Raw genomic sequence first — 24,226 nt, 5'->3', positions numbered from 1 at the left:
ACACCTAGATAGTTGGAGCTATGACCTGAATGTTCACCCTGGCCTCAGGACCCTTCTCCCCAGTTCCTAGAGGCACAAGTGTCCCCACAGAGTGAAAGTCATGACACTTTCCACCTTGTCTCTCAGAATAGAATCTCAGCACAAGGGATCTGATTCCAGCCTGAACCATAAGCCTTAGTTCCCCACTCTCTCCCCCAGCACAAAGAGTCCCTACATGTGGCAATGAAACTTCTCCCAAATCCAACCCCAAACCCAAATAATAACTGCCAAGGAAATGAGTCAGCAACAGGTCTTTGTTCCAGACACTGGGGAGGGAAGTGATTCAGGGCCAGTGGAAAGAAAGGGTAGCAGGTGGTGTTGTTCCAGATAGGAGGCTCCAACAGCCTAGAAGAAAAATAACCCAGGTTAACCAAGCCTCTGAATGCAGAAAATCTAGGGCCCACCCCTACCCCCAGCCCTGAAACCAGGACTATCAGCGGCACTGCTCACTAATGCTTCATATCTTCCTAGCATCTTCACCAGCCATCTGAGCCAGCAGAGTCATGTGACGTGGGGGAACCAGTTTGCTCGGTTGGGGTGCTTTATGTCTACCTTTCCTGAAGGGGTCTCAAATAGGAGGGGACAACCCTTACCTCAGCAGCACGAGGCCTGGACTGTCAGAAGAAGGTTGAGTGCTACACTTTTCACGAGCAGGACTCTGAGCGCCAGAATGAAAATGGACAGTGTGTTGCCCCACTCACGGTCTCCTGTGAAGGGCAGAGTAGCATCAGGCCTCACCAGAGAGTGCTGGGCCCCCTTTCCACACATGGTCTGGGTCAACTGAGGACTCTCCTCCTGCTTACCTATAGGGTTCAGACCCCAGTTCCATTCCAAACAGAAATAAAGCCTCCGGACCCACACCTCCTAGTTTGGAGACCAGCCTCTCTGGCCTCTGAGCCCTTGACTAAGCCCTTCCCAGCCCTCAGCCCCTGTCCCTCCCCTCTATGATAGGGCAGCTCCAGACCTCCTGCATCCTCCCCTCACCACCCCCAGGTTATTTCTCAGGGAGAGGAAATCAGAATTGAAGTCTGTGGGTAAATAAGACCTTGATGAAAAGCAATTAGAAGGACAATGATTTTAAAACCTGATTTCCATCCCATATGCATCCTGACCTTGGGAAAGAAAGATTTCCATCATAGCCATAGGGGGGTTAGGTTGACTGAGGAACAAGCTGAGTAATAGAAAATCCCAGTAAACCTATTCCAAAAACAATACTCAATGACAGGTCCAGGTCAAAGACCATTTGGAGGAATGGAATCCATAAAGGAGAATTTGCATTAGCTATCACATATTTGCTCTGAGTAATCAGAGATAGTCTCCATCAGAAGAAAGGTGTGTGAGTTAGCCATTGGAGAGAAAAAGGAAAATAATATTTAAAAAGGAAAGCAGAGAAAAAGAATCTTTTGGATTTCAGACTATTCTGATTCCCAATTTGATCTCAATGTTAAGGTAATAGTAGTTATAATAATATTTATTATTACTAACACCTAAAGAACTGACTCGACTGAGAGACTAAAGTCACGACAAGGGAACGCTGCCCTGGGGTGCTGCATAGAAGCGGTGGTCCTACCAGCCTTAGTGAAGAGAGAGAAAGTCATAGAATGGAAGTGTCTTGTCCTATGCCTTCAAGTCACGTCTGACTCATAGCAATGTCATGGATACATCTCTCCCAGAATGTCCCAACTCCATTTGCAATTTTTCTGGTAATGGATCCATGGAGTTTTCTTGGTTAAAATATGGAAGTGTTTTACCATTGCCTCCTTCCGTGTTATAAACCTGAGTCTCTGCGCTCAATTCTCTCCCGTGCTACTGCTACCCAGCACAGGAGAATTTTGACTTGTAGCAGATTGCCTTCCACTTGCGAACCACTGTCCAAGCTAAGAACGGGATGGGTATGCCTCTGTTTGACTCTCCCTCCCATAGTTGAGACTGGTGGAGTACTGAAAACTCTCCAGATGTGGCCTTGAGAGGGAAATGGAAGTGAAAACCATGAGATATGGGGTGTAGCCAGACAAGATTGGGTCTAGGGCTGGGGGATTTAGCGGAATTTACTTCTGTATTGTTACTATAACCAAGAACTGTTTCTACTCATGTGCAATATATGCATTAATTTTAAAGCTGCCTATATTCTACCCAGGGTGTTTTAAAAGACAAGTCTCAGTGTGAATGGAAAACACTACTCAGCCTTCTCACCAGTGAATATTTAATAAATGTCACTGAGGATCAAATAATAAGAAATTGGTTGAAATGAAAGTACGAGAGATTTCAGTAGGACAGAGAGGAAAACTTTCAGGCTGTCAAGGTGATAAAATCTAGAAATAGCCCACCATGGAGGAGAGGGAGTCTCTGTCCATGAAGGTCTTTAGAGACAAGAACAGACACCCATTTTTGCCCCTCAGTTATAACTCACCTGTGATGCTCTGTTCTGAACAGGTGAGGACAGATTCATCAGGATTTTCTGAACCAGGATGTTCTGAAACAAGAAAAGTGTCATCAGCTTCCAAGTATTCTTGGCTTGAGACTGTCTTTCAACTCATAGCTGCCTCCTGCCGGGAATACTGTCTCTGGGTCATCAGACCACCTGACCACATTGGCTCATTTCCAGTCCCAGAGTCCCTCTGGAAAAGGGGTACATGAAAGCGTTTTGACTTGCAAAGTTATGATTCTCTCAGGAAGTCCCAGAAGGAAGGCAAGTAGTAAAGCTCTAGGCTAGGACTGTGGAGTGGGGAGGGAGGATCTAATTGGATTTCTTTTTATGTTTTCACCAGAGTCACAGCATGCAGTCAGTTTAGTATGATGTACACACTGATTTTAAAGCAGGCTATAGTCTAATCAGGATATTTAGGAGTAAAGAAGAAAAAATGACACCAACAGGACTGTGAAGGCATGACTGCAGAATATAAATAGGGAAGGGATACTGGCCCATTCTCCTTATTTTAGGAGCAGCAGCCCCCTAGAACTGGGATGTCCTGCCTAAGCCACTGTTGACCCACTTGCCTGAAGCTGGGGATCTAATTTGATCTAGTCCAATGGTGGTGACAGTGATTTCATGTTGAGGGAAGGGGGTACCAAAGGAGATGACATCTGGACTCAAATTCCTGTTATGGTAATCATGTGCCTTTAAGAGGGGGGATGAGAGAAACTAGTGCAGAACAAAGTCAAAGGGCAAAGGAATCAAAAACTTCCTAATAAAATTACCAGAAGACACTAAATCAGATGGGTTTCAAATGCTTTGAAAGGCAGGGAAGGAGTTTAAAGAAACATAGACAAATTGGACCAAGTGTTGTGAATTAGAGTGCCAAAAAAGGGCACATAGGCACAAAAGATGACCATGACATGTACAGGCTGGGAAGAGATTGAGAGGGCACAACTCATGACAAACAACTGATCAATCAGTGGTATCTTTTGAGCACTTACTCTGTGCAGAGCTCTATATTAAACTTTTGGGAGAGTACAATGCAACAGAGCTTGCGGACCTGTTCCCCTCCCTCAAGGAGTTTACAATCTAGAGGGGAAGATGGCAAAATGAATTACAGATATGTATATATTTCGTGAGCATGAGGATGAGGTGAATATCAAGTGCTTAAAGCATACAGATCCAATTGCATAGGTGATGCAGAAAGGAGAAGGAGGAGGGGAGTAAGGACTTAGTGGGACAATGTTTGTTGAAGGAGATGTGATTTTAATAAGGTGAAGGAAGGCTTCAAAAGCTGTGATCAGGGAACCATGATAGAACGTAAGCTGACTTAGATGCATCAGCAATGTAGAGGTCTCTTTAAAAAGGCAGCAGAGCACCCAGAGAAGTTGGGCCAAGATTTTTCCATTATGGATTATGGTCTGTCTTGGTCGGACCCTTGTTAGTTCACTGGGTGTTGTTTTGTTTGTTTTGTAGAGAATGTAGAAAAACCAGAAAGGTCAGAAGAAGAGTGACAGTTATATTGAATTGGGTGGAAAATAGATGCTACAAGGAAAGATGAGACGAATTGGAGGTGCTTAACCTAGAGAAGACTAAGGGTTGATGTCTATTAAAGATTTTTATGAGAAGGAGGCTGGCTGGTTATTCTTCCTGTACTGGGAGCATTAAACCATGAGAAACTGGTTGAAAAGAAAGCCCAAGAAGTTTTGGTTACAACAGAGGCAGATCTTGCAGGCTTCCAAGGGAATAAAATCCAGAAGCCAGTGATCAGAGGCATTGAACATCTTTGAGAAAAAAACCCTCAGTTATAATTCACCTGCGTATCTTCTTTCTGGATGTGCGGGGTCAGACTGCCTGGACTTTCTTGAACCGGGATGTACTGCAATGAGAAAAGTATCATCAGGTTACTGGTGCTTTTGGCCTGAGACCATATTCCAGCCCAGAGCTGCAAGCTGCCAGAAATCATGTCTCTGGGCCCTTAGGCCTCCTGACCTTCTAATCAATGAGGCAGTGCTGATCCAGTCCCCAAGAGCCTCTGGAAGAGGAGGAAGGGGCACCCCAGGGGAGAAAGTGGAGGAGGAGGAGGTGACCACTTGGGAGTTTTCCTAATTCCCAGGTCATGGGAGCTCTCAGAGGTCAATGTTTTCCCCAGAACTGTCCTGCTATGGAGATCATATGACAGGCTGTCTGTAGGGGCTCAATGTCAGACCCTGCCGCCATGGATACCCTGTGTTCCTTGGGTCCCACACCCCGGCCTTCCATCCCCAACCCCCACCTGGGGCTGCATCCTGCCCTTCGATCACATTTATCTGCTTGGAGCCATGCCGCACAGAGCAGATCACCATATCAGCTTCGCTGAATTGTCCGATCCTGACGGTGGTGTAGGTTTCCTGGGAGGAAGGGACCGTAGCCTGGAGAGGCTCCATGAGTGGGGGGTGAGGTGCAAACAGAGTCAGGCTCAGCTCCTTGGGGTAGAAATCCTTCACCAGGCAACCAGCAAAGCTCTGATTTCTCAGAATGAAGACCGTGGGCTGGGATTCAGCTTGGGCTCCTGAAACACAGTTGTTTTGGAGAGGATCCTAGGAAGAAGCAGATTCTGTCCTGCACCCCACCCCCATGCCCCCCAGCCCTCCTGACCCCTGTCCCCACCCGCCTCTACCTCCCCTATCCCTAGTCTAAACTTGGGGCCAGTTAGGGTCTGAACTTCCCTCTATCCACAGGCTAGATTTGAGGCCAGCTGGCTTTGGGTGGTTTTCAGGTTGGAAGAGGAATCTTTCCTCTTGCCTACCTGCTGCCTTAGCCTCTGTGGCCCCAGAGGCCCCTTTCAGGAGTTACTGGATGAGGTTTCCCTCAGATGTGGCAAACCACACAGTAACGGTGCAAATGAAACATCACCACAGGCCCTTGTCTGTCCTACCTCATGACTGCACAAGCCCCCCCTGACAAGCTCTCCTGCCTTCTCCCATATCACTGTTCATTTCTTTACCTTTGTATTTATGATTTCCCCTGACACTCCATGTAAGACCTTGGAATGTGTTCAAGTTTATTTTCACAGAGAAGATCATAGTTAGGAGTGGTGGATTGTAAGCTCCTCAAGGGTAGGGGACTGGGTGTATTACTTTATGTGCGTATTCTCAGGTCCCCATAGAAAAGCATTTTGCATATAATAGGAGCTTGATGCAGTCATCTCCACATAGTAGGGGCTCCGTATGGAGTTCTGTACACATTAGAGGCTTAATAAAGAGCTCTGCACACAGTGGGGGCTCAGTACATAGCCTTACACACAGTAGAGGTTTTATTCAGAGTTCTGTCTACAGTACAGGCTCAGTACAGAGGTTTGCACACATTAAGAGCCCAGGACAGAGCTCTGCACACAATAAGCATGCACACAATAAGCTGCAGTATGTACTGGTGAAGGTGACCACAACGGTGATGATAATGGTATGATAACGGTTAGGGGAGGAGAACTACCAGGTCAGGGGCTCTAAGGTGGGAACTGCAGGATCTCCCTGGAGAACATCTGGAAATGTGTGGAGGGACTTGAGTCAGTAAGGGGGAGGGAGCTGAGGGATGGGGGTCAAAGAGAAGGGGAAGAGAGAGATCTCTCAGGATTTCAGTTGTAGCCCCTTGCCTTGTTAGCTTAGGAAGGAAGGAAGATTTTTAGGAAACTATCCAGGCTGTTTGTGGAGAGGAATCTGGGACCAGGGTCCTGATGTGGACTGTTCTAACCCTGCCAGGTACCCTGAAGTGAGGAGTCTGTGGAGAGGGAGGGAGAGAAGATGTTCCCAGTTGCATCTCTGAGTCCCCCTGCTCGCAGCTCTGCCCCTGCAATGGGTTCCACTGTCACAGCCAGGTGGAGGGGGAGCTCTGACTTGCTTTCTGCAGCCAGATAAAACTGGTTACCACTTGGCCAGTGTCTCCTGGATCCCAAGGAGCGCCAGGATGAGCTCTTAAAAAACCTTTCTAGCCAATCCAAATAAATCCTCTGACAAGCATATCAGTCCAGGCCAGGGCCTGAAGAAAATCTGTCTGCAGGGGGATAATACCACAGCTCTAGCTTGGATATTGAGATTCCCTAGGAAGACCAGAGGCAGAGATTAAAAGAGAGGTCTGTGAGGGACTGATCTTCTGAAATCTAGGTGCCCTTGGCATGAAATTGAGAGCTAAAAACATACCACAAAGTTCCCGTGTCTCTCACTGATGTGCTACCCAATGCCTTTCCTACCATAAAGAAACAATATTGAATGTGTCACTTACTTGGTTCCACTCTAACCTCTGTTCCAGTTCTGAAAGCTAGCTGTGCACTATTGTCTTTCTCCTGTCCCAGTGAATCATGGCATAACAAAAACCCTGCCCCAGCCTGTGTTCTGAGGCTGCCTGAGTCAGGCCCCTGAGTTGAAAGACACAATACTGCAGGGGACTCATCTCTCTCATTCAAACTACTTATTCAGTATAACACTAAATCCTCTTGGTTGAACTTTTACAACATCACTCAAATCTGCCCTATCTTCTCCATCCTAACTGCTGCCATGTTAATCCAAGCATTTATCCTATCCTGCCTTGATTACTGTTTCAGACTCCTTGCTGACCTCCATGCCTTCTGTCTCTTCCTATTCCAGTCTACTCTGGAGCCCAGTCCACTCCTCACTGGGCAGCAGATCACTTTTATACAAAAATGTTGGGTCCATGTTTCCCCACTCCTCAAAAACCTCCAGTGGTTGCCCATTCACCTGCCCATCAAACACACTCCTTACCATAAGATTTAAAGCACTCAATCACCTTGCCTCCTCCTACTTTATCTACTACAACCTAAGCTGTACACTTTGCTCCTCTAATGCCAACTTACTCACTGTACCTCTATCTTGTCTATCTCACTGCCAAACTCTTAATCCACGTCTTGTCTCTGGCCTGGAACCGCCCTCCCTCTTGATAATCAACAGACAAGTGGTCTCCCGATCTTCAAAGTGTTATTGAAGGCACATTTCTTTCAAGAGACCTTCTCTAAGTCCTCATTTCCTCTTCTGCACTCCCTTCTCCATTGCCCTGATTTGCTCCCTTTATTCACCGCTTCCTACTCAGCCCCAAAGTACTTATGTAAATACCCATAATTTAAAAATTGATATTAATGTCTGTATTCCCTTTGTAATGGACTTCCCAGGTCCAGCAGATGGATAAACACCACCTTGCAGTACAAAGAATGCAGGCTAAAAAATGGTGGACTATAATGATTTAATAGGAGAGAAAACTCACAACCCAAGCTGTGCAGGAAGACCCCAGGAAGCTGCACAGGAAAGCCATGGGAAGCACAAAAGATGGTCTGCAAGTTGGGCCCATCATGGGTATCTTTCGGGGCCCCCCAAATGTATAGTATGAAATAAACGAGCCAATGCCTCATGCTGTGACATTGGTATGAGGGAAGAGCATGGCAAACTAATCTATCCACAACTTAAGGCCAACAAATGCTCCAGGGGTTTTGTGCTTCAGCAACTCCTCCACTCCTTGAAGCTGTTCCATTTCACCCTTATCATTGTTAGAACCTCTCAGTAACTGGTACGGAGATCAAATGCTAATTCCTCACCTCCTCGTTGTTCTTCTATGCCCGACCCTGTAACACTCCTTAGGACTCTAAGCTCCCTGTGGACAGGGAATGTGACTACCCATTTTGTGATACTGTCATATGTACTAAATGCTTAGTACAGTGCTTTGATGACAATAAACACAATAAATATGACTGATTTATCAACTGTCACTGCACAGTCTCTACCTCCACCAACTCTGAAATTTGTCTATCTGACCACAACCTCCTCACTTACCTTCTCTCCCCAAAATCTACTCCCCACAGATCTGTCCTGTCCCAATACAGAGACCTGCAGATGCTTTGACTTCCTCTAATTTTGTAAAGTCACTTTGCCCCATTTAGTTTCCCTAACCAAACTACCTTCTATTGACACACAAATCAATGTTCTCAGCAGCAGCACCTTCTCCACTGAACTCAACTTCTTCACTCCCTTGTCCCTTCCTCAATCTTGTACCACCAACCCACAACCATGGATCACCTCCACAGTACTCTTCCTCCACTTCCTGTGCATGAGCTACGGGATGCTACTGGTGGAAATCCAGACACAAGGCCAACATTATGCATTCCAAGTTCACCCTCAACGTCTTTAACTCTCCCCTTTCCTCTGTCCAGCAACATTATTTTTCCATCCTTATTAACTTCAAAGGTCATTGCCTACGCAAGATGTTTTAGACATTTAACTCTCTTCTCAAACATCTCATTTCCCCCCCCACACCCCCCCGCCACCATCCCCATCTTTTGCCCCTATTGACCTGGTCATGTACTTTATTGATAAAATTGAAAGCATCAGTCACGATCTCCCTAAAATCTACCTTGCTTCTCTCCAGACCCTCCCACCTCCTTTGCCTTCTTTGACTCTCCCATCTTTCCCAGCCTCCTCACAAGAGGAGTCTCCCACCTCCTCTTAAAATCTATCGCCCCCACCTGCATCTCTGACCCCATTCCTTTGCAGCTTATCTAAACACTTGCTCCCTCCCTTCTTCCCTCTCTCTAATTACCATCTTCAACCATTCATTTTCTAGTGGCTTTTTCCCATTTTTTTCAAACATTCTCTCGAATTTCCTAAATATATCATCTCTTGACCCCATGGTTCTCTCTAGTTATTGCCCCATCTTCCTCCTACCATTCCTCTTCAAACTCTTGGAGTGAGTTGTCTATACCTGCTGTCTCTATTTCCTCTTTGATTCTATTCTTGACTCCCTTTAATCTGGATTTTGCTCCCTTCAATCCACAAAAACTGCCTTTCTCTAAGGTCATGAATGACCTTCATCTTCCCAAATCCAATGACCATTCTACTCCATTCTAATTCTCTTTGACCTCCCAGTTGTCTTGGATAATGTAGACCCACCCCACTTCTTGGAAACATTATACAAACTTGGCTTTACTGACACTGTCTTCTTTTTCTCCTCCTCTCCCTCTGGCTGTTCCTTCTTAGTCTCTTTCACAGGCTCCTCCTCAGCCTTCCATCCCCTAACTGTGGGGAAACCCTCAAGGCTCCATTCTGGCTCCCCTTCTGTTCTCCATCTACATCGACTCCCTTGGAGAACTCATTCGCTCACATGGCTTCTGTAGTCACCTCTATATGGATGATTCCTCAAACTACTTCACCAGTTCTGACCTGTCATCTTTGCAGTTTTGTATTTCCTCCTGCCTTCAGGACATCTCTACTTGGTTGTCCTCCTGACACCACAAACTCACTATGTCTAAAACAGAACTCCTCATCTTTCCACCCAGATCCAGGGAAAGGTGGTTTAACCGGGACTTGCTTTGGTTATTACATTATTAAGAATGTATTCAATATGGTAAAAATCCCAGATCTTGGTGTCTCCCTGCAGTAGGGGCTAGGGGAAAGTTTCAGGGAGAAACGTGACCTAGGAAGCCATGGGCAAAAGTGCCATGACCATATGCTTCCTGCAGCCAATCCCAAGAAAGGGGTGCTAGGCTAGTCCCCATTGAGCTCTATGCCTTGGAGGGATGCTGGTGTCAGCTGTAGAATGATGGCAACAAGAGGGATCCAGGGACCTGGGTAGCAGTGAGTATGGAACTCCAAAAATCTGTAGTAGGAGAATGAGCAATCTGGAAGCCTTTAGGACCCTTTGGAGGCTGACCAATGTCTGGATTCTCCTACAGTGACTCTGGGGGCTCTTTCCACCAGAATTTAGAATGTAATATCGCAAAGGAGCCCTTAGAAACTGAGCAGTTGAAGATGGCTGATAGGGAGGGAAGCATGGAGGGAGCAAATGTTTTAATAGGCATGAAGGGGTGGGATTGGAAGCAGAGGTAGAGTGGGTAAATTTTGAGAGGAGGTGGGTAAATTTTGAGATTTCTTGAGGCACTGCTGGAAATGATTGGAGAGTCCAGGAGGGAACAGGAGAAGAGTGGAACTGAAGAGGTTCCGGAGATATTTTGCAGAGATTTTAGGGTAAAAGGGAAGGGGTTGAGGGGACATGATAAAATGAGACTATTTTCAGAGTGAATGTGCAGAGGAGTAGCAGCTTAACTTGGAGTTTCTGGTGATTAAATGGGGGACTGAATTGCAGGTTCTTCAGGTGGGTGAGAATGACCACACCTATATCTGCTTCTAGAGGCCTTCTTTGACTAATACTTCATTTTTCCTACAACTCTCCCTCCCTTTTGCATGACTTTGGTTTGTTCCACACTAATCACTTTAATTCTCTCTCCAGTTTGTACTTCTGCAGTTTTTATGTTTGGTTGGGATCTTTCTCTATTTTAGGGGCTCTCTTACAGAATGCACCATGGCCCAGTGGGTGGACCACAGGCCTGAAAGTCAGAAGACCTGGGTTCTAATCCCAGTCCTGTCACATGTATAGTAATGGTGGTATTTGTTAAGCGCTTACTATATGCCAAGCACTGTTCTAACCGCTGGGATAGATAAAAGGTTATCAGGTTGTCCCACATGGGGCTCACAGTCTTAATTCCCATTTTACAGATGAGGTAACTGAGGCACAGAGAAGTTAAGTGACTTGCCCAAAGTCACAGAGCTGACAAAGTGGCAGAGCTGGGATTAGAACCCAAGTCCTCTGAGTCCCAAGCCCGAGCTCTTTCCACTAAGCCATGCTGCTTCAAGTGTATGCTGTGTGACCTTGGGCAAATCACTTAACTTCTCTGTTAACTCATCCGTAAATGGAGATTAAGAAGGTAAGCCCTATGTGGGACAGGGACCACGTCCCACCCGATTTGCCTACAACCTCCCAAGTGCTTAGTAGGAAGCCTGGCACATAGTAAGTGTTTAACAAATACCATCATCATTACTATTATTATTATCATTAGGAACTCTGGTACATTGCTGTTAGGAGGTGGTAATCAGCAACTGATTCATTGATTAATTGCAGTGTTTCATTTTTTTAATGGTATTTGTTAAGTTCTTACCTTGTACTAAGGACTATATTAGGTGCTAGGGTAGAAGCTCGATAATCAGGTTGGACACCATCCATGTCCCAAGTGCTTGTTCCACTAGGCTACACTTCTCCTTTTTATCTTTTCTATCTATACTCTTACTCTCAAACCTCCTGAAAGCTTGTATTTTTTCTCCACCTGACTCCCTTAGAAGTATCACTCTAAGTATCAGGTTGTCTCATTTGGGGCTCACAGTCTTAATCCCCATTTTACAGATGAGGTAACTGAGGCACAGAGAAGTTAAGTGACTTTCCTAAAGTCACAGAGCTGACAAGTGGCAGAGCTGGGATTAGAACCCATGTCCTCTGACTACCAAGTCCCTGATCTTTCCACTAAGCCATACTGCTCACACTCACCCTCACAGAATTTTTGTGCAAATCCTCCCCTTACAAGTAAGTTATTTTAGTGTCTGATTCCCCTACTTGTCTGTGTCTTGAAGGCAGTGTTGGTGTCTTGTTACTCTATTGTACTCTCCCAAGTATTTAGTACAGTGCTTTGTTTACAGTAGGTACTCAATAAATATTATTGATTGATTGATCATGCATATTACTTCTGAAGCTACTTCCCCAGTGCTCAGTTCAGTGTTCTGCACTCAGTAGTTGCTCAGTGGTACCCTGAATGACTCCCTGCCCTGTTATACTCTTCAGAGAAATGGTAGCATTAAGTACAGTCCCTGGTACCCAGTAGGTGGTCAGTCAGCAGTGGTGGTGATGAGGATGAGGAGGAGGAGGAGGAGGAGGAAGAGAAGGAAGAGGAGGAGAATGAGGAGAATGAACTGATTTGTTTTCAGGGGAGCAGAATAAAAGCAGTAGGTGGAGTTTGGGAAGATCTGGGAGCAGAGAGTCCTTTATGTTGTTGTTCCTGCTGTGCCTTCAGTTGCCACCAGACCTAGGCAGAGCTCTGCCTCTCAGACATTGCTGTTGGGGGACAGGTTTCCTCTGTGGCTTTGTGACACAGCAGCCCAAGGCTCAGCTCTGCCAGGGTCGAGCAGAAACGGAGAGTGGTTTGTGTGGGGGCTCCCAGTCCCTTCCCCTCACTGTGAGTCTCACACAATAATACCGGCCACTGTCTCCAACTTGCAGATTATCCATCTGCAGGTACAGCTGGCCTTTGGCGTTGTCTCTGGAGATGGAGAAGCGACCTCTCACGGCCTCTGAATACCGCGGGTTTCTCTGGAAGGGATCAATGTGGGAGACCCATTCTGGTTCTCGCCCAGGAGCTTGCCGGTACCAAGCCATCTCAGAGTTCCCAAAGATGAAGCTGGAGGCTGTGCAGGAGAGATGAAGAGATTCCCCGGCTGGCTTCACAGCTCCCCCGGATTCTACCAGAGACTCAATCCCTGTCAAGGAAGAAACAGAGAAGATAGAGATATTACAGAACTGCCTGGAGGGTGGCCAAGTATTGCACATTTTGGAATCTGAATAGACCACTCTCCTAACCCAGGACATCTTGGATAATGTCAAGAAAACGTTGGATAACTGACCCAAAAGAGCATCTGACCACGCAAGCACATTCCTCTGGGTTGGGTGAGCTGAAAACTGATGATCAGATCTAGCCTGATGTCGACAAGAACAGATAAATGATCCTGCCAGGTTTCTGGTGTTTGTGAAGGCTGGTTCCTAAGCCTAAGTGCAGCCATGGAACAGTAATGGTGGACACTCAAGACCCTGAACACAGGATCGGGGTCAGATTGTGAGCAATGCAGATCCCAGGGCTGCAGCCTTTCACCTGGAGGAGACAAGTGATGGCACAGAGAGGAATTTACTGTGAGAGCCACTTTGGGAGCAGCCAGGACTGTGTTACCAGGAGGGAGCCGGTCTGCAGCAACTGGCTAAGGAGGCTGGGCAAAGGGATGGAAGAGGGAGGAGGGCCCTGAGGGGACCAGAAAAGGGAACAGAAGGGACCTGGAGAAGTGGGAGAGGCTTTTGGAACTGGGAGGGAAGAGAAGAAATCAATATCACTGAGTGTAGAGGGAGGCTGAGGGGTCAGAATCCCAGCTCCTATGATTCTGGAGTTGGGAAGAAGTTGAACCAGCTGGCCCTGCAAGGTGAAGGACTGAGGAAGACTCTGCAGAACTTTCTGATACAGAGGTCTTTTAGACCATTGAGTGAGTGACTGAAAGACTCTTCTCTGTGGGTTTTAAGGGAAAATCCTAATCTGCCTGGGGTGACTAGATGTTGTTCTGCTGAGAGGCAGATGGCCCCTTCAGATGACCCCCCTCAGTATTCATTAATTGGCACAATCCCTCCTAAGAATCCCCAAAAGATGGGAGGGTCAAAAACAAAACCAAACAGAAGGGATTGGACCCCCACTATTACACCATCCCTGATCTCTCTAGTTAAGAGTGACTGGTTCCCTCCACCCCTACAAGCACAAGACCTTGAAAACCTGCCTATGGGACGATCACATTACTCCTGAGCAGGAGTATCTCCCCTAGGATGGTCACTGGCTCCTGAAACCACAGTTACCCTTGATCAACTTAATCCCCAACCTGGAAAGAATAAATAACGCAATCTCCACCAAGCGAACAGGATTTTACCAATTTTCTTTCTCCCTGTGATAAAGCAATGTAGTAAATTGGTTACTTACATGGTTTTACTGTCACTGTTGTTCCTGGTCCGTAGTAGTCTTCATAGCACAGTGACACATAACATAATCAAAACCTACTGGTCTCCCCAGGCTCCTCTCCGTAGACGTTTGGTCAATGAGAGACACAAAGAACCTGTTCAAATGTTACTCTGTTCTGGATAGCTTCTTAGAGTGCTAGTTTGGCTACCAATACTTTTAGCACAACTATTTCTTTTGTTTTGTTTTTTATGCCCTTCCTGATGTTGCTCACTATTGTCATATTTTTTTCCTTGCCTTATTAGGCTCAGACAAATTGGACCCATGATAAAAAGACCAGTCTGGATAAAACACAGAAAGAGAGACTATTTGAAAGAAAGACAAAAAAGAGAGAAGGATATCAAGGGATCTGAGGATCAGAGAGAAGAGGAGAAGGGGAACAGGGGGAGGTGGTGGAAAGAAACTCCTTACCATCAGCTTTAAAGAACTCAGCCACCTTGCCCCCTCCTACCTTACTTCACTGCTATCTTACTATATGGGAAGCAGCATGGCATAATGGCTAGATTATGGGCCTGGGAGTCAGAAGATCATGGGCTCTAATCCCTGCTCTGACACTTGTCTTCTGTGTGGCCTTGGGCAAGTCACTTCACTTCTCTGTGCCTCAATTACATCATCTGTAAAGTGGTGATTAGGACTCAATCTCCAAGGGCTCCTTCCCCTCTGCCTTCAAACATGTCCACGTCTCCCCCATCCTAAAAAAACCCGCTCTTGACCCCACTTCCCCCTCCAGTTATCGCCCTATCTCCCTACTACCCTTCCTTTCCAAAATCCTAGAACGAGTCGTCTACAATCGATGCTTAGAATTCCTTAACTCCCATTCTCTCCTAGACCCCCTCCAATCTGGCTTCCGTCCCCTCCACTCTACCGAGACTGCTCTCTCTAAGGTCACCCATGACCTCCTTCTTGCCAAATCCAATGGCTCCTACTCCATTCTAATCCTCCTTGACCTCTCTGCTGCCTTTGACACTTGACCATCCCCTCCTCCTCCATACCTTATCTCACCTTGGCTTCACGGACTCTGTCCTCTGCTGGTTCTCCTCTTACCTCTCTGGCCGGTCATTCTCGGTCTCCTTCGCTGGAGCCTCCTCCCCCTCCCATCCTTTAACTGTTGGAGTTCCTCAAGGGTCAGTTCTTGGCCCTCTTCTGTTCTCCATTTACACTCCCTCCCTCGGTGAACTCATTCGCTCTCATGGCTTTGACTACCATCTCTACGCAGATGACACGCAGATCTACATCTCCGCCCCTGTCCTCTCCCCCTCCCTTCAGGATCGCATCTCCTCCTGCCTCCGGGATGTCTCCACCTGGGTGTCGGCCCGTCACCTAAAACTCAACATGAGCAAGACTGAGCTCCTCATCTTCCCTCCCAAACCCGGTCCTCTCCTGGACTTCTCTATCACCGTCGATGGCACGACCGTCCTTCCAGTCTCTCAGGCCCGCAATCTCGGTGTCATCCTTGACTCGTCTCTCTCGTTCACCCCACACATCCTATCCATTACCGAGACCTGCCGGTTTCACCTCTACAATATCGCCAAGATCCGCCCTTTCCTCTCCACCCAAACGGCTACCTTACTGTTACGGGCTCTCGTTATATCCCGGCTAGACTACTGTGTCAGCCTTCTCTCTGACTTCCCTTCCTCCTCTCTCGCCCCGCTCCGGTCTATTCTTCACTCCGCTGCCCGGCTCATCTTCCTGCAGAAACGATCTGGGCATGTCATTCCCCTTCTTAAACAACTCCAGTGGTTGCCTAGCAACCTCCGCTCCAAACAAAAACTCCTCACTCTAGGCTTCAAGGCTCTCCATCACCTTGCCCCTTCCTACCTCTCCTCCCTTCTCTCTTTCTACCACCCACCCCGCACGCTCCGCTCCTCTGCCGCCCACCTCCTCACCGTCCCTCGGTCTCGCCTATCCCGCCGTCGACCCCTGGGTCACGTCCTCCCGCGGTCCTGGAACTCCCTCCCTCCTCACCTCCGCCAAACTGATTCTCTTTCCCTCTTCAAAACCCTACTTAAAACTCACCTCCTCCAAGAGGCCTTCCCAGACTGAGCTCCTCTTCTCCCTCTACTCCCTCTGCCACCCCCCCTTTACCTCTCCGCAGCTAAACCCTCTTTTTCCCCCTTTCCCTCTGCTCCTCCACCTCTCCCTTCCCATCCCCACAGCACTGTACTCGTCCGCTCAACTGTATATATTTTCATTACCCTATTTATTTTGTTAATGAATTGTACATCGCCTTGATTCTATTTAGTTGCCATTGTTTTTACGAGATGTTCTTCCCCTTGACTCTATTTATTGCCATTGTTCTTGTCTGTCCATCTCCCCCGATTAGACTGTAAGCCTGTCAAACGGCAGGGACTGTCTCTATCTGTTGCCGACTTGTTCATCCCAAGTGCTTAGTACAGTGCTCTGCACATAGTAAGCGCTCAATAAATACTATTGAATACTACTAGTGAGGGCCTGAGAGATAGGAAGGGTGGTCGTACCATCCACGGTGATAGGGAAGTCAGGAAGAGGACAAGCCTTGGGAGGGAAGATGAGGAGCTCAGTTTTGGCCATGTTGAGTTTTAGGTGGTGGGCACACATCCAGGTAGAGACGTCTTGGAGGCAGGAGGAGATTCAGGCCTGAAGGAAGGGGGAGAGAACAGGGGCAGAGATGTAGATCTGTGTGTCATCTGCATAGAGATGATAGTTGAAGCTGTGAGAGTGGATGAGTTCACCAAGGGAGTGAGTGTATATGGAGAACAGAAGAGGGCCAAGCTCATTAACAAAATAAATAGGGTAATGAAAATATATACAGTTGAGCGGACGAGTACAGTGCTGAGGGGAGGGGAAGGGAGGGGGGAGGAGCAGAGGGAAAGGGGGGAAAGAGGGCTTAGCTGAGGAGAGGTGAAGGCGGGGGTAGAGGGGGAGCAGAGGGAGCAGAGGGAAAAGGGGGAGCTCAGTCTGGGAAGACCTCTTGGAGGAGATGAGCTTTAACTAGGGCTTTGAAGAGGGGAAGAGAATTCGTTTGGTGGAGGTGAAGAGGGAGGGTATTCCAGGACCACGGGAGGATGTGGCCCAGGGGTCGACGGCGGGATAGGTGAGAACGGGGGACAGTGAGGAGCTGGGCAGCAGAGGAGCAGATCGTGCGGGGTGGGCAGTGGAAAGAGAGAAGGGAGAAGAGGTAGGACGGGGCAAGGTGATGGAGAGCCTTGAAACCTAGAGTGAGAAGTTTTTGTTCTGTGTGGAGGTTGATAGGCAACCACTGGAGGTTTTTAAGAAGGGGAATGACATTCCCAGAGCATTTCTGCAGGAAGATGAGCCAGGCAGCAGAATGAAGAATAGATTGGAGAGGGGAGAGACAGGAGGGAGATCTTTATTTATTTGCTATTGTTTTAATTAGATGTTCATCCCCTTGATCCTATTTATTGCTATTGTTCTTGTCTGTCTGTCTCCTCCAATTAGACTGTAAGCCCATCAAAGGGCAGGGACTGTCTCTACCTGTTACCTATTTGTACATTCCAAGTGCTTAGTACAATGCTCTACACATAGTAAGCGCTCAATAAATATCATTGAATGAATGAATCAGAGAGAAGGTTGCCACAATAATCCAGCCAGGATATTATGAGAGCCTGTAACAGTAAGATAGCTGTTTCGGTGGAGAGGAAAGGGCGGATCTTGGCGATATTATCAAGGTGAGACTGGCAGGTTTTGGCGACGGATTGGATGTGTGGGGTGAACAAGAGAGCTGAGTCAAAGATGGCACCGAGGTTGAGGGCCTGAGAGATAGGAAGGGTGGTCGTACCATCCACGGTGATAGGGAAGTCAGGAAGAGGACAAGGCTTGGGAGGGAAGATGAGGAGCTCAGTTTGGGCCATGTTGAGTTTTAGGTGGTGGGCACACATCCAGGTAGAGACGTCTTGGAGGCAGGAGGAGATTCAGGCCTGAAGGAAGGGGGAGAGAACAGGGGCAGAGATGTAGATCTGTGTGTCATCTGCATAGAGATGATAGTTGAAGCTGTGAGAGTGGATGAGTTCACCAAGGGAGTGAGTGTATATGGAGAACAGAAGATGGCCAAGAACTGACCCTTGAGGAACCCCAACAGTTAGAGGATGGGAGGTGGAGGAGGAGCCTGCAAAGGAGACCGAGAACGAACGGCCAGAGAGATAGGTGAACCAGGAGAGGACGGAGTCCATGAAGCCAAGGTGAGATAAGGTGTGGAGGAGAAGGGGATGGTCAACAGTGTCAAAGGCAGCTGAGAGGTCAAGGTGGATTAGGATAGAGTAGGAGCCATTGGATTTGGCAAGAAGGAGGTTGTGGGTGACCTTAGAGAGAGCAGTCTCGGTAGAGTGGAGTCGAGGTAGAGTGGAAGGGAGGGGATGTCAGTCAATCATATTTATTGAGCACTTACTGTGTGCAGAGCACTATGATCAGTGTTTGGGAGAGTACAATAAAGCAATCTAACAGACATATTCCCTGCCCGCATGAGTTTTCAGTCTAGAGGAGCAAACAGACATTAATATAAATAAATAAATTACAGATAGAACAAAAGTGTGGTGGGGCTGGGAGGGGGATGCATAAATTGAGCAAGTCAGGGCAAAGCAGATGGAAGTGGGAGTTGAAGAAAAGTGGAGCTAAAGCTAGGAAGACCTCTTGGATGATATGTGACTTCAACAAGGATTTGAAGATGGGGAGAGTGATCATCTTTGCCATATGAAGAGGGAAGGCATTCCTGGCCAGCAGAGGATGTAGTTGAGAGGTCATTGGCAAGATAGATGAGAATGAGATACAATGAGAAGATTAGCATTAGAGGAATGAAGTGTGTGGGCTGGATTGCAGGAGAGTAGTGAGTTGAGGAAGGAGGAGGAGGGCAATTGAGTGTTTTAAAAACAATGGTGAGGAGTTTCTGTTTGATGCAGAGGTGGATAGGTAACCACTAGAGATTTTTGAGGAGTGGGGAAACATGGCCTGAGCGTTTCTGTAGAAAGATGATCCAGGCAGCAGAAATGTCTGTCTCCCAGTCCAAACTGTAAGCTCAATGTGGGCAGGGAACTGCTTTACTATGCTCTCCTAAGTACTTAGTAAATAGTTCTGCACACCATAAGTGCTCAATAAATATGATTGTTCTATTGATTGATCATATTCCCAGGAAAGTAAAGATTTGCAGAGCTATTGTGCTGTCCAACCTTCTCTATGGTTTTAATAATGATAATAATGTTGGTATTTTTTAAGTGCTTACTATATGCAGAGCACTCTTCTAAGCACTGGGGTAGATACAGGGTCATCAGGTTGTCCCACGTGGGGCTCACAGTCTTAATCCCCATTTTACAGATGAGGGAACTGAGGCCCAGAGAAGTGAAATGACTTGCCTAAGGTCACACAGCTGGCAAGCAGCAGAGCCGGGATTAGAACCCATGACCTCTGACTCCCAAGCCTGGGCTCTTTCCACTCTATGTGTGTATGTGTGTGCCACTGAAACCATGTGCTTCATTTGACCCTGTATTCAGACATCAGCCTAATGCAGGAACGTTGTCCTAGAGGAGGTTTAACCAGAGGAATGTGGGGTGTTGTGTCTGAGTGCTGACTACACATTCTGGCAGCCCAACACACTTTGAATTCTGTCCTTACATAAAGGCACTAAACCAGCCTCCAGAGAGTTCAATGGACACAGACCCAGGAGGGGAGGCAATTGAGAAGACGTACAGAGAGGTAACAGGCTGACAAGCCTCAGTGGCCCAGCTGCATACTTAAGCTGGACAGCCAAATGGTATATAAGCCCGCTGGAAGATCTAAGGAGTTGAGCCTCAGCCTTGGGTCCAGAAATGCCACCGCTGATGCCAAGCTACCTGAAACTATGTGAGAGCATAAGGTCCCTTTGAGAATCCAGGGTCCCTCAAGCCCGAAAGACACTACTATGGTATTATGGTATTATTCCTCCTTTAATCCTATCTCTTTATGACCTGTTCTCCTAACTCCACATATATATGCATTGACTGCAATTATCCTAGTGAATTCTGCTTGCATCCTTGTAGTGGTGATACTATAAAGTCAAATGTTTGCTTAACTGTATTGCTTGTACTGTGATCCTTGCACCTCCACCTCACACATACAGTACTTTAGAATCTAAGTAATCCAGGGTCTTCTGACCCTTATTTCAAGACAGACCACCAAAGACAGTGAATGAAGACTGAGAAATTATAGGATCCAGAAGAAACCTCTAATGACTTTTATTTCTGTTTAAGTTTTTATAGCTCTACCTTTCCTTCTCTAGAGTTTCCAGTCTTCTCTACTTCTCCCTCCCTTTCTTGACTCCTTCTCTTAAAGTCTTATTTCTCTTTGCCTCTCTCTCCCTGGTCTCTGAGTCCCTCTCTCTCTTTGTCTCTCAGTGTCCATGCATCTGTTTCTGAATCTCCATCTGTTTTGATCAAGATTTTTCTTTACCTCTGTTTTTCTTGGAAGTTTAATTTTTGTCTGACTCTGTATTCCAGATTTTCTGACTCTTGTTCTCTGTACTTCTGTGCTTAACAAGCTTTGTCACTCTGACTCTCTCTGCCCTCACCCCTTCTCATTTATTTATGCATTCATTCACTCATTCATTTAATAGTATTCATTGAGCACTTACTGTGTGCAGAGCACTATACTAAGAACTTGGGAAAGTACAACCATAAACAGTGCCATTCCCTGCCCACAGTGAGCTTACGGTCTAGAGGAAAGGAGACAGATATCAGTACAAATAAATAAAATTACATATATGTGCTTAAGTGTTGTGGGGCTGTAAGGGGGGAAGAGCAAAGGGAGCAAGTCGGGGTGACGCAGAAGAGAGCTGGAGATGAGGATAAGTGGGACACAGTCTGGGAAGGCCTCTTGAAGGAGATATGCCTTCAATAAGACTTTGTAGGTGGGGTGAGTAATTGTCTGTTGGATATGAGGTGAGAGGGCATTCCAGGTCAGAGGTAGGACATGGGCTTGGGGTCAGTGTTGAGACAGGTGGCACAGTGAGAAGGTTAGCACTAGAGGAGTGAAGTGTGAGGGCTGGGTTGTAGAAAGAGAGAAGTGAGGTGAGGTAAGAGGGGGCAGGGTGATGGAGTGTTTTAAAGCCAATGATGAGGAGTTTTTGTTTGATACAGAGGTGGATGGGCAACCTTTGGAGATTTTGGAGGAGGGGGGTGACGTACTGAATGTTTTTAAGAAAAATGATCTGGGCTGCAGAGTGAAATATGATCTGGAGTGGGGAGAGACAAAAGGCAGGGAGATCAGCGAAAAGGCTGGTACAGTAATCAAGGCAGGATAGGATAAGTGACTGGAATAATGTGGTAGCAGTTTGGATGGAGAGGAGAGGACAGATTTTAATGATGTTGTGAAGGTGGGACCGAAAGGATTTGGTGATGTATTGAAGAGGTGGGTTGAATGACAGAGAGGAGTCAAGGATAACACCAAGGCCACAGGCTTGTAAAATGGGAAGGATGGTGGTGCCATCTTCTCAAACCAAAATGTTAGGGAACGCCCTTCCCTTCCATCTTCTGGGAAAGTAGATGAGGTCCTTGGAGGAGAATAGGATGCTCCAGTCCTGCTGCAATTTGAGGAGCAAGATGGACAGAGCCTGGAACAGTGGTAGCTTGACTTGGCTGTTACTCTGGAGTCCTCTGGTATAGTGGAAGCATGTCGCACCCTCTCACATCTGCTGGTTTTTGCACAGAGCCTTGCTGAGGAAGATTCATTGTGGTTCCAAGAATCACAGTGATACACCATCAACACTAAACCTCCCTTCCCTCCCAGAATGCAGCACTCAGGGTAACTCATGGTGGGGTCATGTGGCAGATAGAGGGTGGGCTACAGGTAAAGGTGCTCTGAAAGCTGCCACTGTATATCATTTTCCTTCATCATATAGACCCTGAGAATTAACACAAATCTATGTGAATCATGGGCAAATGTTTCTCGGGATAAGACATTTCTCCACCTACTCATCCTCAGTCACTCCCAAGTCATGCCTCTCTAGAAGAACTGCTGATGGTGGCCTGCTGAGGCTCAGGGTGGTCTGGTCTGAGAGACAGACTTATTCCCTTTCAATCTCTTCGCCCTCTGAGTTCATCCTTTCAGCTTCTGATAGGAAATAGGGCTCCACAGCTCTGCCCTCTCATATCTTGACCTTGGTCCACACCAGGGATTCTAGACCCTGGCCTTCCCTTGAAACAATCAAAAAATGGACCAACATTGTACTAATACTATGATTTTATTTAGTGACTCTATTTCCAAAACACTTTCCAATTACTTAGGTAATTTCTACCCTTGCATCAGTCCTGAGGTAGAGAAAGGCAGGTATCATTATTCCCATTTAACAAATGGGAAAACTGAGGAGCAGTGTGGCCTAGTGAATAGAGCACAGGCCTGGGAGTTGGAAGGACTTGGGTTCTAATCCCGGTTCTGCCACTTGCCTGCTCTGTGATCTTGGGCAAGTCACTTCACTGCTCCGTGCCCCAGTTACCTCATCTGTAAAATGGGAATTAAGACTCTGAGCCCCAAGTGGAACACAGACCGTGTCCAACCTGATTATATTCTGTCTACCCCAGCACTTAGTACAGTGCCTGGTACATAGTAAGTGCTTAACAATTGCCATGAAAAACAATAACAAAAAAACAACAAAATTGAGACATTAAAGAGGTTATATGGCTGACCCAGGAGTCGAGCCTAAGCCTTTGTTCCCCAGAGTTCCATGGAGAAGCCGTGTGCCTGGTGGAAAGACAGACCTGGTAGTCATAGGACCTGGGTTCTAATCTTGGCTCTGCCACTTAGAGAATTACTATGTGCTGAGTATTATGCTAAGAACTGGGGTAGATGCAAGAATTAAAGATGAATCCTAAACTCACCCATTACCACAAACCAGAAACAGCTGCATTTGTGGTGAGTAAACATGGGAAATTAGGGTTTGGAACCATTAACCCTTTTTTGACTATGCTTCAAAAAAGGGCTTGGGGCACAGGGTTCAGGTACTGGAGACTCAAGCCATCAGAGCTAGGGAGGAATAATAATAATAATAATGATAATAATGTTGGTATTTGTTAAGCGCTTACTATGTGCAGAGCACTGTTCTAAGTGCTGGGGTAGATACAGGGTAATCAGGTTGTCCCATATGAGGCTCACAGTTAATCCCCATTTTACAGATGAGGTAACTGAGGCACAGAGAAGTTAAGTGACTTGCCCACAGTCACACAGCTGGCAAGTGGCAGCGCCGGGATTTGAACCCATGACCTCTGACTCCCAAGCCCAGGCTCTTTCCACTGAGCCACAAGAGAGCCCCAGGAGCAAGATCAGACTCAGATCAGGGGAAGAGGGGAAATAAGAGGAAGACCAGCCAAATAATAAATGAATCTTGCTACCACTCCCAGAGAAGTGTGGCAGAGAGAACACTAAGCAACTGTCTGCTCTATGTCAGGCACCTTTAATCCTTCTCCTTCCTAGGACATCTCATCACTTGGCTGCTGATCCAGTTATTGACCATGAACTGTGCACACATGTAGGGTTTTAATTCATTTATCCTTTCTCGTTCTTACCTCCAACATTTTCACTGGTGGGCAAACTTCTCCGCTACATCTGCCATCCTGGATTCACATGGCCCAGTGGTTGCGAGGCGGATGGGGAGGAGTGGAGCAGTGCATACCCGATACCAAGGTTTTGGGAAAATACTGGACAATGGAACCAATTCCATTCTGCAGTGAGGTGTGGGGTGGCTGCAGGTGTCCTGAGTTGGCAGTGACTCCTGGCATTGCTGTGGGGTTGCATTCCAGGACAGTGTTGGGGAACACATTTTGACATGTCATCGTTGGGATGTGAATGTGTGCATATGGGAAGGGAGTGATGGTTCTGGGTTGCTGGATCGAGTTGTGCAGTGGAGTTGGATGCCATGACTCATGATGATATGGAGGAGGTGTGCTACGAACATGGGGCTCTGTAGTGGTGCCCTGTAGTGGTGCTCCAGAGAGGAAGCAACTCTACCAAGTGAGGTCCTTGAGTTGTGCTGTAGATTGGGAGGGGGGGACCTGGACCTGGATGTGGTGAGGGGGCTTTGGCTCAAGGTGGAAACAGGTCAGAGCTCCTTTTCTGTACCACAGAGCTCACCCTGAGCTATGGGGATGAAGGGAGGTGAGGGGAAAAGAGAGGGATCCTGGAAGATTGCTTGCATC

General features: G+C 47.0%; 1 protein-coding gene across 1 annotated transcript; it reads right to left on the bottom strand.

Annotated features, from left to right (window-relative positions):
- Positions 1-274: 274 nt before the first annotated feature.
- On the bottom strand, positions 275-23,863 carry LOC103168691 (immunoglobulin alpha-2 heavy chain-like). Its single transcript, XM_039914615.1, has 9 exons — positions 23,704-23,863; positions 14,040-14,090; positions 12,488-12,789; positions 6,713-6,773; positions 4,731-5,006; positions 4,272-4,334; positions 2,450-2,512; positions 633-746; positions 275-384 (listed from the first exon to the last, which is right to left on the bottom strand). Exons 1-8 carry the CDS (start codon positions 23,861-23,863, stop codon positions 634-636), a joined length of 1,089 nt encoding a protein of 362 aa, XP_039770549.1. The 3' UTR covers positions 275-384; position 633.
- Between the last annotated feature and the right edge of the window lie 363 nt (positions 23,864-24,226).

The sequence above is a fragment of the Ornithorhynchus anatinus genome, chromosome 2 (genome assembly GCF_004115215.2).
Source record: "Ornithorhynchus anatinus isolate Pmale09 chromosome 2, mOrnAna1.pri.v4, whole genome shotgun sequence".
In the NCBI taxonomy this organism is placed as follows: domain Eukaryota; kingdom Metazoa; phylum Chordata; class Mammalia; order Monotremata; family Ornithorhynchidae; genus Ornithorhynchus; species Ornithorhynchus anatinus.
The sequence above is the reverse complement of the archived record's forward strand: the minus strand, read 5'-3'. Positions and strand labels throughout refer to the sequence as shown.

Excerpts from the sequence above, each read along its gene's own strand:
- LOC103168691 (XM_039914615.1), bottom strand. The coding sequence starts at position 23,863 with ATGACATGTCAAAATGTGTTCCCCAACACTGTCCTGGAATGCAACCCC. Across the intron at positions 6,774-12,487 it reads ATTATTGTGTGAGACTCACA|GAGAAAGACAATAGTGCACA; the intron begins GTGAGGGGAAGG and ends TCACTGGGACAG. Across the intron at positions 5,007-6,712 it reads AGAGGTTAGAGTGGAACCAA|GAGCCCAAGCTGAATCCCAG; the intron begins GTAAGTGACACA and ends ACTGTGTTTCAG.